The 15,257-nt window shown below is 35.3% G+C and overlaps 1 protein-coding gene across 5 annotated transcripts in view; it reads left to right on the top strand.

Moving 5' to 3' along the window:
• Positions 1-15,257, top strand: part of RUNDC3B (RUN domain containing 3B) — a 152,877-nt gene that overhangs the window by 132,372 nt on the left and 5,248 nt on the right. For all 5 annotated transcript variants that reach the window (XM_059934021.1, XM_059934019.1, XM_059934020.1 and 2 more), the window contains one exon: positions 4,057-4,175. In XM_059934021.1, the coding sequence (XP_059790004.1) occupies positions 4,057-4,175 (119 nt within the window). The remainder of the gene's footprint in view (positions 1-4,056; positions 4,176-15,257) is intronic.

Genomic DNA, 15,257 nt, shown 5'->3' with positions numbered 1-15,257 from the left:
AGAGCAATTGATTCTTTTTTGTCTCCAATAAATTCTGTTTTAATATGTATCTTTTTATGTAAAGTCTAGGCCACATGAGCTTGTTAGATATTTGTTATATAATCTTGTTAGATTATCCGTTATATAGCCTTGTTAGATTATTGCCTAACCCATCATCCCCATCCCAAAAGATGAGATTCATTTTCACCATATTTATATTTTCTACTTAAGCTTTTTTTAGTCTTCTAAATTTATCATTGTCTCCCAATTTGGCTATCATTCACAAAATTATTAAGAATTATGAGCCTTTATATGCCCTTTAGGATCTATCATTTAGGCCTACTTTTCTTAATGACTCCGATGCATCAGATGTAATCACTTCAGGTGTATTAGAGGTTCTCCTTCCCTTGTGTGTCTTTCCAGTCTTTTTAGAGTAGGACTCCCTAAAGCACTGAGGCTGTAGAAATCTCTTACAAATAAGTTTTGCATCGACCTGACTCACATATATCCTCTTTCAAGCTCCCTTGCATCCTTCCATTGTGTAGTAAATCAAGACTTTATAGATGTTTTGCTATAGCCAATGGTTAGTTTCTTCCTTAAACATACTTCTACGAAAATCAAACCAAGAATAAAAAGAATGGTATATTTCTGTTTCCACGCACAGTCATGTGCCTCTGTGTATACAGTGCACATGTATTTGTTTTTCTTTTCTACATGTGGATAGTTTCTTCTTCTATCTCTCTGTTGCCCAATGACTACCAGATAATGTGAATTATCATTGACCTCAGTATGTTTAATGGGCGAATAAGTAATGTAGATTATCCATATCATTGCATCTGCATTGATATAAAGTATAAGATTGTAGAAAAATTTACTTATAATTGAATTCAGCCCTGTTGCTCAGTTTCCTTTTAATTTGCCTTTATTTGGTACCCAGTTCTATGTATGTAAGTCTGAATTTGAGTGATCTTATTTTATTTTTTTTTATTTTTTATTTTTTCGCCACGATGCATGGCTTGTGGGACCTTAGTTCCCCGACCAGGGATCAAACCCGTGCCCCCTGCAGTGGAAGCGCGGAGTCTTAACCGCTGGACCACCAGGGAAGTCCTGAATTTGAGTGGTTTTAAAATGCTTATATAGTAAGATATTGAATGCAGTGGATTTTATTATGTCCCAAGTGCTCATGACAATTCCTACAAGTTTAATTTAAATTATATTTAACAATGTAATGGCATAGATTAAACTGCAAACTTCTATATAGTCATAATGCATGACTCTTACTGTCTTGGGTTCTTATTTTGATTAAGCTCTTGCCGTTTAAAAAATTATACTCTGTGAGAAACAGAGACAGATGTAGAGAACAAATGTATGGACACCAAGGTGGGTAAGGGGGCTGGTGGTGGTGGTGTGATGAACTGGGAGATTGGGATTGACATATACACACTAATACGTATAAAATAGATAACTAATAAGAACCTGCTGTATAAAAAAATAAATAAAATAAAAATTTTAAAAACTGTATCAACCCCCAGCAACACATTAAAAAAAAAGAAATTATACTCTGAGAAATAGGAACAGACCGTTAACTGGTTTGACGTATCTGGTGGGTTACACTTAAATCTTGCAGTGTGTTTTTAGTGAGTCTAGAATTCTAAGATAGGACTTAGTGATGACTTTTTAAAGACAGAACTCCCATAGGCAGATAGTTTGCTCCATAACAACAAAACATTTATCAGATGGAGCTGCCGGTCGCATTGGAAATATGGTAAAAAAATGAGGAAACCAAAGCCATTCTTTGTCATTACTGAAAGCAGCTGAACTAGATTCCTACCAGGTGGTGGGAAATAGTTTCATGCAAGGAAGATATTGTATGGTACTATTGTTAATATCTTATGAATAATGTGCTTAGTTTGGGCTTGGAATTTTTATTTTTGCTTCAGAACATCAGAACATCATTGTCTACCAAATTTTATTTTTATATTCATTGACATTTGGTTAAGTAAATAAAGCCAATAAACTCAGAGTTTATTCACTAAAGGCTAGAAAGGTCCCTAAATCACTTTGGGTTTAGAAGTGTGGTATTCTAAAAGGTACTTCAGTAGGTCACACAGAAAGCTCATTTTGTGTTGCCATTATCATAGGATGCTTTCACATGCTTTCCTCCCTCAGTGGGTGAGTCCTTGAGAGTCTGTAAATGTGTGCTGTCAAGTTCTCAGTCCTTACTCACCAGAGTCTTTTTTGCTTCTGGGTATTTTGTTTGTAAATACTTCTATGCATAAATTTTTAAATTTAATAATATTAATATTAACAAGTTTCCTATAGTGAAATATCAGTGTCAGAAACTCATCTTAAGCCCTTCATTTTTAAAAGCAAGTCTTCTACCTATTAGGCACAGAAAAATAATTTGGAAAAGAAACTTATTTATAACTTCCTTTATTAAATTCCTCTGTTCCTGATTTCTGCTATAGCTAAAGAAATAAGATTTTACTGGAAATCAAGTGAAATTTTCAGTGATTTGATTAAATATAGTATAGTTTACATGGTCTATCTCAGCAAACAAGGCTATTCTTTAAGAAGGGTTTCTAATAAAATAGGAAGACAAATCTTTTCTTCTTACACTAGAGAGGAGATAGCATAGTAGTTAAGGGGATAGAATTAGAACTAGGCTACCAAGTTCAAATCTCATCTCTTGTGCCCAGTTTCTTCTGCTGTAAAGTGGGGATAATAATAATTCCAACCTCTTCTGGTAGTCGTGAGGATTAAATAAGTTAATGTATATAATATATGTAGAACAGTGCCTAGCATTTGGTAAGTGCTATATAAATATCGGGTATCATTTTTTTGTTACATGTTGTATAGCTTATATATGTGTTATCTATTATAATTATCAGAAGTTTCCTACAGTAGACTTTCCTGCTACTTAAAATTATAATTAAGAACTTTTATACTCAACATTTAAAAAATCATGTTATAAAGTGAGAATGCTGCTCGCATTGTAAGCTGGGAAGGCTATTCCATCACCTCATCCTTCACCTCATTTCTTAGAGGAGAAAACAAATAGATGCCTGCTGTATATATCCCCCTTAATATACATACACCTGATAAATTTGTAAGTCTACTCTTATGTGTATGAATAGAGAATAGCTATGTAATAGATATATGTTTCCTATAACATTATCATAGACTATATAACATTTCTAGGAAATTAGATAGGGTTTGGCTACCTTGGGAAATAAATTTTGAACCTGAAAAACGTATTCCCTTTCCTGGATCATTTATATTTAGAAATAAAAATGAATTTTATTCACGTACTTGAAATGTCAGTAACACCAAAGCTGCATATACCTCTTGAGTTGGTTTTATGTTGACAAATCAAATATGAGGAAGGTTTAAACATTTGCACATAAACATTCATTAACATTTAAACATAAATATTTATTAACTTTCCATTTATAGCTGAATTTTTCATCTATTATAATTTATTTCTAGTGAATTTGTTTACTAGAAAATGAGCTCACAGTTATAAATAGATGATGGAAGAAGGTTAATTATCTTGATGGTGTATTAACACAAACAGGTATTTTACTACCCAACATTTTTTAAACTTCTGAGTTACAGGAATTGATAACAATAATTTGTTATTATTTTTATGTAATAACCATCTGTAACGGTATCAAGGCACTGTGCTTAGGAGATACACAATCATCACTAAGTTATGTCAGTTTTGTTTCTGTATTAGGAGAGATGTAAGATTTTCTGCACCTTTGACAATTGATAATGACCAGAAGTCCCTATTTCTTAGCTAACTTGATCATCAAAAATTGGTGTAAGGAATTCAATTTGTTTGACAAGTGGTTTCTCTTTTCCCTTTTTAGTGGATTAAACAGACCTCCAAAGAGGGTGGAGGGAAAAGGATAACGGAGATTCTATTGCCGCCATGATAAAGACAGTTTAGGGGGGAAATTGGGGAGAAATTAACCAGAAACTCAATAAGTTGGAGAAAACCATTAAAGAATATTTCTAGAAATTCTTTATTGTGAGAAGAAGGTAAAGTAGTATTTCACCCTTGTTTTACAGAAAAAGTTGTCAAAGTCTTGACCAGTTGTCAGCTGAAGTTAGCCTTTCTCAGACTTCATTGGATCCAGGTCAGTCACAAGGAGATGGAAAACAAGACACATTAAATTTAATCAGTGAAGGTAAGAAAAAAATATCTATTTGAAAATTACTTTTTCCTGAACTATACATATTTTGGTTGCAGAGGATTGCTAAAGAATAATAGTGACATTTCTGTGAAGCATGCTAGGAATTAAGCTGCCATTATGATGAAAAATAGTCTGGTCTTGTTTTTTTCTCATGTGTTTGTAGCTAACCTTCTCGAAAGATATTCTGTAATTGTTACCTTTATTTCCTCACTTCCAGTATTTTTTACCCACTCCAGTTGGGCTTTTGTGTCTCTACCACTTATTAAAATGACTTTTATCAAGGTGATCAACCACTGCAGTAGTGCTGACATTGGTCCTCTGTCTTCATTCTTTTAAACTTCTCAGCAGCTTTTGATCCAACTGATCATTTCCTCATTCTTGAGTCACTTCTGGTACTTCATTTTCTGAGTATTCTGAAAAACTTGGGGAACAAACATAAAAGAGTTTTTTTTCCTGTTACTGCTTTCAGCTGTGTTCTAACCACCCCTCTTTCCATTGGGTTGCATCTTCCAGAACAACATATTGATCCAATTTCATAAGTTTTCAGGCCACTTTCAATTATATGATCACATTTCAGTTTCTAAGACACAGTCTATTCATTTTTAAACTTCAATAAAATAGCTGGTTCAAAATCTTTTCTTCCCGTCCCCCCCTCTCCCCCAGTATAGGCTAGGTCTGTTACTCTAGCACTTTGGATTGGACAACTGGTGCTGATATGATCTGATGCTCACATATTTTACCTCTCCTTCTTCCCAGTTGCACACCTGCTGGTGTGTGTGAGGGCTAGGGAAAGACAGACAGTTCCTTACCTCAGAGGAACCTGTGTTCCTCTATGCCTCCTTTTCTTCTCTGTCTTCTCCATTGCAATAAATGACCACCATAGGCATTATCTTAGACACTACTCTTTCCCCCTATAACTGCAAGTCAGTTTATTAGCAAGTCCTGTCAGCCTCCCATACAACACATGCTGTATACATTGATTCATCATCTCCATTACTACAACTCTAGTCTGGGCCACCTGGATCAAGCCTCTGGGATGGACTGCTTTCGTCTCTCATTCCTGCCTCCTCAGTCCATTCTCCATGTAGTGAACAGTGATCTTTGAAAACATAAATCAGAATCTACTGTACGCCCCCCTTAAAATTCTCCAGTCGCTCTCAGTGACAATCAGAATAAAATCCAAACTGCTTATCTTGGATGGCTTCCATCATAATCTTGTCCTTACCAGCTTCTGCCTCATATCATACCATCCTTTTGTTTGTTCTCTACACCACAGCAAACTGACCTCCAAACCCTTCTTCCAAGCTGGTTTCTGCCTCAGCTATCTTTACACTTGCTTTTCCCACTGCCCTGAAACTACTTTCTTAAGGTCTTTGCATGGTAACTTCTTTATCAGGTCTCTGTACAAATATCAACTCTTTAAAGTAGTTTTCATTGGCCGCCACACCTTAATTAACCACCCATGTCAATGTCCACCCCATCCCAGGCACCTTACCATATTGCCATACATTATATTATGAGTCTTGTCTATAACTCTCCACTAAAATAGAAGCTTCATGAGGGTAGGGTATCTTATCCATATTTTCGCCAGCATATTATTAGAGTCTGACACATAATAGACAACCGTTAAATATTTGTTGATGGAATAAGTATATAATGAATAACTATCATAGAATATGAGGAACAAGTTACAGGTAGTATAAAGTAAAAATTCAGTTAACCAGAAATCTCAGGCAATGGGAAAATTGTGATAAGATGAATTCTGCTTCCTTTAAGATGGTTGTTGAAATGTTCTCAAAGGGCCTTAATCTGTTTTACTAGCTTAGTAAATAGTGTATATTGACTACAGATGAATCTTTTTCTTGATTATGTGGATAATAAAAATAGCATATTAGAGTGTCTTAGTGGCACTAATGTAAATGGGAGAGAGTAAACTGATTGCCATTATTTAGAATATGTATATTTTAAAAAACTAATCCATACTCTGAGTGGATTTCTTTGTGATGACTTTTCATATAAAAATACATTTATTTAGGATTTTAATCTAATTTCTAATTATATGCATTTTAATATCAATAAGACAAGATTAATAATGAATATTTTTATACTATAAAAACAAATGTGGGACTTCCCTGGCAGTCCATTGGTTTAGACTCCGCGCTTCCACTGCAGGGGGCACAGGTTCGATCCCTGGTTGGGGAACTAAGATCCTGCATGCCGCGTGTCATGGCCAAAAATAATAAAATTTGTTTAGAATAAACAAATGTATGGAGGAGGAGGGAGGGATGAATGGGTGGAACATACAGAATTTTTAGGGCCATGAAATGGCTCTGTATGATACTAAAATGGGGGATACATGTCATTATACATTTGTACAGCTCATAGAACATACAACTTTAAGAGTGAACCCTAATAGGTATTCTGGGTGATAATTTTGTGTTCATGTAGGTTCATCCATTGTAACAAATGTACACTCTAGTGGGGGTGTTAATAACAGGGGAGACTATGCATGTGCGGGGGTAAGAGGTATATGAAAGCTCTCTGTACCTTCATGCTCAGTTTCTTTGTGAACCTAACTACCCTAAAAAATAAAGTATATATACATATATATATATATATATCCCTGGGATAAATCCAACTTGATCATGGTGTATGATCCTTTTAATGGATTGTTGGATTTGGTTTGCTAGTATTTTGTTGAGGAGTTTTGCAACTATGTTCTTCAGGGACATGGGTCTGTAATTTTCCTTTTTTGTGATATCTTTGTCTGGTTTTGGTAGCAGGATGATGCTGGCCTCATAGAATAAGTTCAAAAGTGTTCCTTCCTCTGCAGTTTTCTGGAATAGTTTCAGAAGGATAGGTGTTAACTCTTCTCTAAATGTTTCGTACAACTCACCTGTGAATCCATCTGGTCCTGGACTTTTGTTTGTTGGGAGTTTTTAAATTACTGATTCAATTTCATTACTGGTAATTCATCTATTTTCTATTTCTTCCTGGTTCAGTCTTGGCAGATTGTACATTTAGGGATTTGTCCATTTTTTCTTGGTCATCCGTTTTACTGGCATACAGTTGTTCATAGTAATCTATTATGATCCTTTGTATTTCTGTGATGTCAGTTGTAACTTCTTTTTCAGTTCTGATTTTTACTGATTTGGGCCTCTTCCTTTTTTTCTTGATGAGTCTGGCTGAAGGTGTATCAGTTTTGTTTATCTTTTTGAAGAACCAGCTTGAATTCTTAAAGCCAGTACTTTATATATATATATATATATTTAACTTTTTATTTTGAGATAATTATAGATTCACATGCAGTTTTAATAAATAATACAGAGAGATCCATGTACCCTTCACCCAGTTTGCCTCAGGGGCAACATCTTACAAAACTGTAGAACAGTATCACATCCATGGAACTGACAGTACAATCCACTGATTTCACACAGATTTACATGTACTCAGTAGTGTGTATGTTTTTAGTTCTGTGTAGTTTTACCACATGTGTAGGTACATGTATACCCCACCATAGTCAAGACATGGACAGTTCCATCACTACAAGGATACCTTGGGCTGCCTTTTTATAACCATACCCACCTCCTTCCCAGCCTTGCCCTATTTCTGCCCCTTCCCTAACCCATGGCAAGCACTAATCTGTTTCCTATTACTGTAATTCTGTCATGAAATTATGAAGAATATTATATAATGAAATTACGAAGAGTGCTGAATAAGTCAGATAGTATATGGACTGTTTGGATTGGATTTTTGTACTCAGCATAATTCCCCTGAGATCTTTCCAAGTTGTTATGTGTATATTCATTCCTTTTTTATTGCTAAGAATATTCCATGGTATGGATGTACTATATCATTTTTGTTTTGTTTCTGAACCAGTCACTGCATTTTTGTTTTGTTTCTGAACCAGTCACTGAGGAACATTTGGGTTGGTTTACATTTGAGGGCTGTGAAGCTGCAACTATTGACTGAATGTTTGTGTCCCCCTAGATTCATATGTTGAAATCAAATCTCTAGTATGATAGTATTAGAATGTGGGCTTTGGGTGGTGATTAGGTATGAGGGTGGAGTGGAGGCATCATGAATGGGATTAGTGCCCTTAAAAAGAGGCCCCAGAGAGCTCCTTTACCCCTTCAGCCATGTTAGGACACAGTGAGAAGACTGCTGTCTGTGAACCAGGAAATGGACCATCACCAGACAGTGAATCTGCAAGCACCTTGATCTTGGATTTCCCAGTCTCCAGAACCGTGAGAAGTAAATTTCTATTGTTTATAAGCCACCCAATTTATGATATTTCTGTTATAGCAGCCCAAAGGGACTAAGCTGCTATGAACATTTGTTTGTAGGTTTTTGTGTGAACTTAAGTCTTCATTTCTCTGGGATAAATACCTAGGAGTACCGTTGCTAGGTTGTGTGGTAGTTGCATGTTTAGGTTTTTAAGAACCTGCCAAAATATTTTTCAGAGTGACTGTGCCATTTTGCATTCCCACCAGCAATATATGAGTGATCCAGTTTCTCCACATCCTTGCCATCTTTAGGTGTTGTCACAATTTTTTATTTTAACCATTGTGATAGGTATGCAGTAATATCTCACCATGGTTTTAATTTGCATTTCCCTGATGTCAAATGATGTTCATCATCTTTTCACATGCTTATTTGCCATCTGTATCGTCTGGTGAAATATCTCTTCGTGTCTTTAACCTGTTCTCTAGTTGAATTACTTTTTTTTTTAACTGTTGAGTTTTAAGAGTTCTATAGATAATTCTAAAATTGATACACTCAAACTTGATGGGTAAAACTATACATTTTTTCATGCTCTCGCAACATAGGTTACTCTTTCAAAAAATATTAACTCTTGAGGAAAAAAATTTTATTGGAAGTTCAGCATTTCTTTTCCTGGCCTTTTCTTTTATTGCATTCCAGTAAAAATAAAATGAAACTTTTAAATTAAAAGACACTCACTGACATCATCCCAATTTTATAATATTATGTGTACCTACTTTTCTGTTTGAATGTAAGCTGGATGGTAAGTTCATTAAAATTTCTTTTGTGCTTTGCTGCACTGATTAAATTTTTATAATGGACATGTCATTTTTACAAACATAACAGATGTGTCTTCCCTTCTAAAAACAAACACTGGAAGTCAAATACACCACATGTATTGTTCGAAGTGGTTAATTTAATGCTAGAACTGTAAATGATTGTTACTTTTACATATTTTATGCATTTTTAGTTAAAAGTGTTATTAACATCTCCGTATGAAGAGTCTTAAGAAATAGAGATTTGATACTTACTACTTGAAAAAAAGAAATTTATCCTTGTACTCTAAAACTTGGTTCAAGCAGAAAAACCTTTTATGCCTTTATATAGTCCCTTACATTCCTCAAGGCTATATTTTAATGAATGGTATAGTAAAAAAGGTATAAAACAAAAAGCAATTCTATATTCCTACTGATTATTAAAAGAATTTCAAAAAATTTCGTAAGTTAAAATGCACCATAATTGTTGATAGGAAGGGTGAGAAGTTGTCATTTTTCTCAAGAAGCATGTATTAAGTCCTTCTTATGTGACAAGTATTATGCTGGAAACTACTAGCAGCTACCATACTTCATCAAATCTAATCAGATGCCTTAGGTTTTAAGATAACACTCATTTTATGTACCACCAAAAGAAAAAAAAGGGGGGGGCAGGGAGGAAGGAATATGCCAACAATTAAACTATAACACATTGTCTCCATATCCTGTAGCACTTTTATCTTAAAAGATCTTTTAGACTTTTAAAAAACTTTTATTATAATTCTCATAACATAAAATTCACCATTTTATAAAATAAAATTTTTTTAAAAATTCACCAGTTTAAAGTGTACGATTCAGTGGTGTTTAGCATATTCACAGTGTTGTGTGTCCATCACCACTGTCTAATTCCAGAACATTGCCAGTAAAGAAACCCTGTTGTACCTATTAGCGTTCAGTCCCAATTCCTCCCTCCCCCTCCCCTTGGGTAAACTACTAATCTACTTTCTGTCTCTTTGGATTTGTCTATTCTGGACATTTCATAAAATGAAATCATACAATGTGTAGCTTTTTTTTTGGTCTGGCTTCTTTGACTTAGCATAGTATTTTCACAGTTCTTCCATGTTGCAGCATTTATCAGTGCTTCATTCCCTTTTATGGCCAGATAACATTCCATTGCATGGATATACCACAATTTGTCCATTCATCAGCTGGACATTTGGATTGTTTCCACTTTTGGGCTTTTATGAATACTGCTACTATGAACATTCATGTACAAGTTTTTGTGTGAACTATAGTTTTATTTCTCTTGGGTATATAACTAGGAACCGAATTGGCTGGATCATATGTTTAACCTTTTGAGGAACTGCCAAACTGTTTTTTGAAGTGATGGTACATACCATTTTATAAGCCCACCAGCAATTAGGGTTTGTTTCTCTATACCCACAGCAACACTTATTATTGTTTGTCTTTTAATATAGCCATCCTGGTAGGTGTGAAGTGGAATTCCATGGTTTTGATTTGCATTGCCCTAATGAATAATAATGTTGAACATCTTTTCATGGGCTTATTGGCCATTTGTATATCACCTTCAGAGAAATGTCTACTCAGATCCTTTGACCATTTGAAGATTGCATTGTTTGTCTTTTTATTGTTGAGTTGTGATAGTTCTTTGTGTATATTCTGGATGGTAGACCTTTATCAGATACACGAATTGCAAATATTTTCTCCCATTCTGAGGCATGTGTTTTCACTTTCTTGCTAGTGTTCTTTGACTCACAAAGTTTTAAGTTTTGTTGAAGCCCTATTTATCTAGTTTTTCTTTTGGTTGCTTGTGCTTTTGGTATCACATCTAAGAAACTGTTGCCTAATCTAAGGTCATACAGGTTTATACCTATGTTTCCTTTTAAGAGTTTTATAGTTTTAGGCCTTACATCTAGGCCTGTGATCCATTTTGAGTTAATTTTTTGTATACGGTGTGAACTGAGGTTCCAATTTCATTCTTTTGCATGTGGATATTGAGTTGTCCCTGGACCATTTGTTGAAAAGACTATTCTTTCCCTCACTGAATGGTCCTAGAACTTTTGTTGAAATCCATTACCCCTACATGTATGGGTTTATTTCTGGATTCTCATTTCTATTCTCTTGGTCTATGTGTCTATGACAGTGCCACATTAATCTTGCTCCATACCACACTGTCTTAATTACTGTAGCTTTGTAGTAAGTTTTGAAATCAGGACATGTGAGTCCTACAACTTTGTTCTTTTCCAAGATTGTTTCAGGTATTTGGGGTCCTTTGCCTTTCCATATGATTTGAGAATCAACTTGTCATTTCTGAAAAAAAGGCAGTTAGAATTTTGACGGGGATTACATTAAATTTGTAGATCAATTTGGGAAACATTGCCATCTTAACAATATTGTCTTCCAATCCATAGAAATAAGGGATGTTTTTCCATTTATTTTGACCTCGAGTTTCTTTCAACACTATTTTGTAGTTGTCAGTGTACAACTCTTGCATACTTCTGGTTAAATTTATTCCTAAGTATTTTATTTTATTCTTTTAGGTGCTATTGTAAATGGAAATGTTTCTTGATTTTATTTTCTGATTGTCCATTGCTTCTTTCAGACTTTAAGCATAGGTTTTAAAAATTAATTTCACTCCTCTGTATCTATAGAAGGGAAAATAAAAGTGAATTCAGTTGCCAAGAACTTCTTCATGTTCAGAGTCCATCTCTTCTGAACCATTTCTTAATCCAAATTGTCAGTAGCTATGTCTTTCCTCACAGTATCATCCTCTGTTCTAACAGTGAACCGTTTCCTAACATAGTACTCCACTGCTGTAGGGATTTTCTTTCAAATTATCAACAAGTATCCTGCACACTTTTAATGCAGACACTTTCCTATTTGCCTTAGTTTCATTTTCTTCCTCAGTTAGATCAGATGCTTCTGAAAGTTAAACAGTGTCTCTTCAAAGACCATAGGAATTCCATGATAAACTGATGTTTGACATCTTAACAGATATCCTGCATGATTCATGAATCAGTCACATCAATTGCCTATGCTTCAAAATTTTTTATCTATTCTGAGGGGTTTCTTCTGCCTTCAGTTACATGCCTGGCACATGAATGAGCAGTTCTTTGCGTATGTCACGAAGCTTCATCATCTTCCCTGGTTTTTCTCTTTATTACAGATCTCTTTTTTTCACAAGTACTTTTATGCTGTTTTACAAGAAATTATGAATTGCACTGATTCCTGTAATGAGTATTTGTTTTACTAATATGAAACTTATATCCTGCTGTCCGTTTTCATGCTTTTCTATGAACAAACTCTTAATTTTAAGGGCAAATTATACTACAATGTTTTTGAAGGTGTTTTAAGCAACATATAAATACAAGTAACTCAAAGTGATATCCGTACGAATACCTGTGACCAAGTTCATGTACGTTCATGCAAAAACAACTATGTCACAGCTCCCTCTTGGCTAGCTACAACCACAACACACATTAGTTCCAATATTTTGAAATTCTATTGCATAAAATGATGACCACCCATTTTCTTGACTGTTGATCTCAAAAAGGTAACGTCATCCTTGCACAACAGTTTAATGTAACATTTTCTCTATATTTATGGGTATATGATAGTGGCTAAGTAATCTCTTTAGGCATTCCTTAAAATTAGGATATGTATTTACTTCCTCTTCATTTCTGCACTGACCCCTTTCCTCCCTACTCCAAACTTCTCTTCCTTATTATAATATTGATGATCTCACCATTCACTTATCAGTTCTCATAATCTACTGAATCATTCATGGCTCCTCCCACCTAACATTTTGCCTTCACCAACTCCTACCAGTTTAACTTTCTGAAGATCTCTACACGTGTTCCATTCTTTGTGTCCCTTCTACTGCTAACATGGTTCAGGTAGCTGCCATAGCCTTCTTACTGGTTTCACTATATCCATTTTATTTCCCTCAAAGTCATGTTTCACAGAGTCCTCAAGTATTTAAAATACAAACTAAGCATGTAATTCCCTTATGTAAAAGTCTTCAGTGGCTCACTTCCGTCTAAGAGTACGATTAAGAATGTCGTCTCTGAATTTGAAGACTTGATTTCAAGTCACAACACAGATGTATTGTTATGATTACAAGATCCTTTCCAGGCTCTTTAACATCAACTCTCAAGTCTTCTGTGGCCTTTGTCTATTCTTCTAGTCTCATTTCTTGCTTGTAGCTCCCTGTACCTTGGGTGCTGATTCTTCCCTCTCTGCCTTTGTTCATGCTGTTCCTCTGCAGAGCCTTGTCTGATTTTTGCCTCCTTGGGCATGAACGTCCACTAGGGTTCAGTTTAATGGTCACTTTTTCCCTGAAACTTCCCTAATTACCCCCCAACCCATACCTTCTGATTTGGTTTGGACACTTGTCCTTTGAGCTTCCATAATGCCCTTTACTTATTATTCTTATACTTACTGCATTTGATTATAATTTTCTGTTTGTGTTTATTTCTATCATATTCTAAGTTCCCTACGGGCAGGAAGTGGGTTTTATCACTTCAGGATAGAGGACACATAGAGAATACCCAGTAAATTGGGCTGAATGAATGACTTCTAATTTAATAATGTTTGTATTAGTACCATCTGAAGACGTGTATAGTCCAGACTCCATATCAAGACATTTAAAACAAAACTGATCTTTCTTGGTATAAAACAAAAATCCATTTTCTGCTCCTGATGACTAACTTATTTCTGCTAGGAACTACCACTCTCCCAGCCGTCTGGGCTAGAGAGTTTCATTGACCTTGACAAGTTCTTTCCTCCCCATATCAGTAAATTGCTTTTAAAATATCACTGTTAACTCAGATTTTAACATGCTTGTTATTTTTAATCGACTGTAGTAATTTTACATGCATTTAGGTCTATGCATATATGTATACATTAGCTGCTGTTGACATTGCAACAATATTGAAGAATATTTTGGAATAATCACCTGTCATCCTCTACCTTAATACAGCTTTGCTTATTTCCTTTTATAAGCGTAGTTGCATAGCTGCAGTCACAATGAACATAACCATTTTGGATCCTTATGCACCTTTTTAAAATTTTTTATTTTTAAATGAAGTGTTGGACTGAAGCTTGTTTTTGGGTCCCTTGAGGGCGCCGCACTGCCCTGCAGGCTCCGTAGGATCAGTATTTTCAGAGGTCAGCTGTAGGTCTTTGAAGGCTGGGATCTGTAGATCCCCCCGTGCTTTCCTGGCTGTGCCACTCAGCTCTGCTGTATGGTTTGTTTCCTTAAGGCATAGCTGAGGACTTCATGTACCTTGCCTGCTTTCCCCACTCCAACTTTTTGTTTTGGGTAATTTCAAACCTACAGAGAAAGTGAAAGAAAAGGAGAATGAACACCTATATATGCTTTACCTAGATTTGCCAATCGTTAACATGTTACCACACTTGCTTTATCTTGCTCATGTGGGCACATGCTCCCTCCGTTTACTCATGTATGTGTGTTTTCTGTTTTGCTCAACCATCTGAAAGTAAATTGCAGATACCATGACACTTTATCTCTAAATACATCAGCATGTATCTCCTAGGGATAAGGATGTTTTCTTACAAAGCCGCACCATTATGACCTCAGGAAATATAACCTTAGTACAATATTACCTGGTAAGTATTGAATGTTATGATTTCTCCACTTTTCCAGTAATATCCTAGGTTTTTTTTTTTTAGGTCCAGTCCAATCAAGAATCCCACAATGCATTTAGTTTTCAATCTCTTTGGTGTCCTTTCATCTAGCAGAGCACCCCCCAACTTTTCTTTTTCTCGCACTTGACATTTATATATTTTAAGCACCCAAGCCAGTTGTTTTGTTAAATGGCTGACAATTTAGATTTCTCTGATTGTTCATTGCTATCATATTCAGGTAAAACATATTTGGCAAGAATACAACATAAATAATTATCTTTTTCAGTGTGTCTCTTCAGGAGGTCACTGTCCTTTTTGGACACTGAGAGACCCTTATGAAAAAGATGGCCCCTATGTCCTTTTGACATCCTGGTAGTCTGTCACAGCTTCC

This window comes from Balaenoptera ricei, chromosome 9, assembly GCF_028023285.1.
Source record: "Balaenoptera ricei isolate mBalRic1 chromosome 9, mBalRic1.hap2, whole genome shotgun sequence".
Taxonomy (NCBI): domain Eukaryota; kingdom Metazoa; phylum Chordata; class Mammalia; order Artiodactyla; family Balaenopteridae; genus Balaenoptera; species Balaenoptera ricei.
The sequence above is the reverse complement of the archived record's forward strand: the minus strand, read 5'-3'. Positions and strand labels throughout refer to the sequence as shown.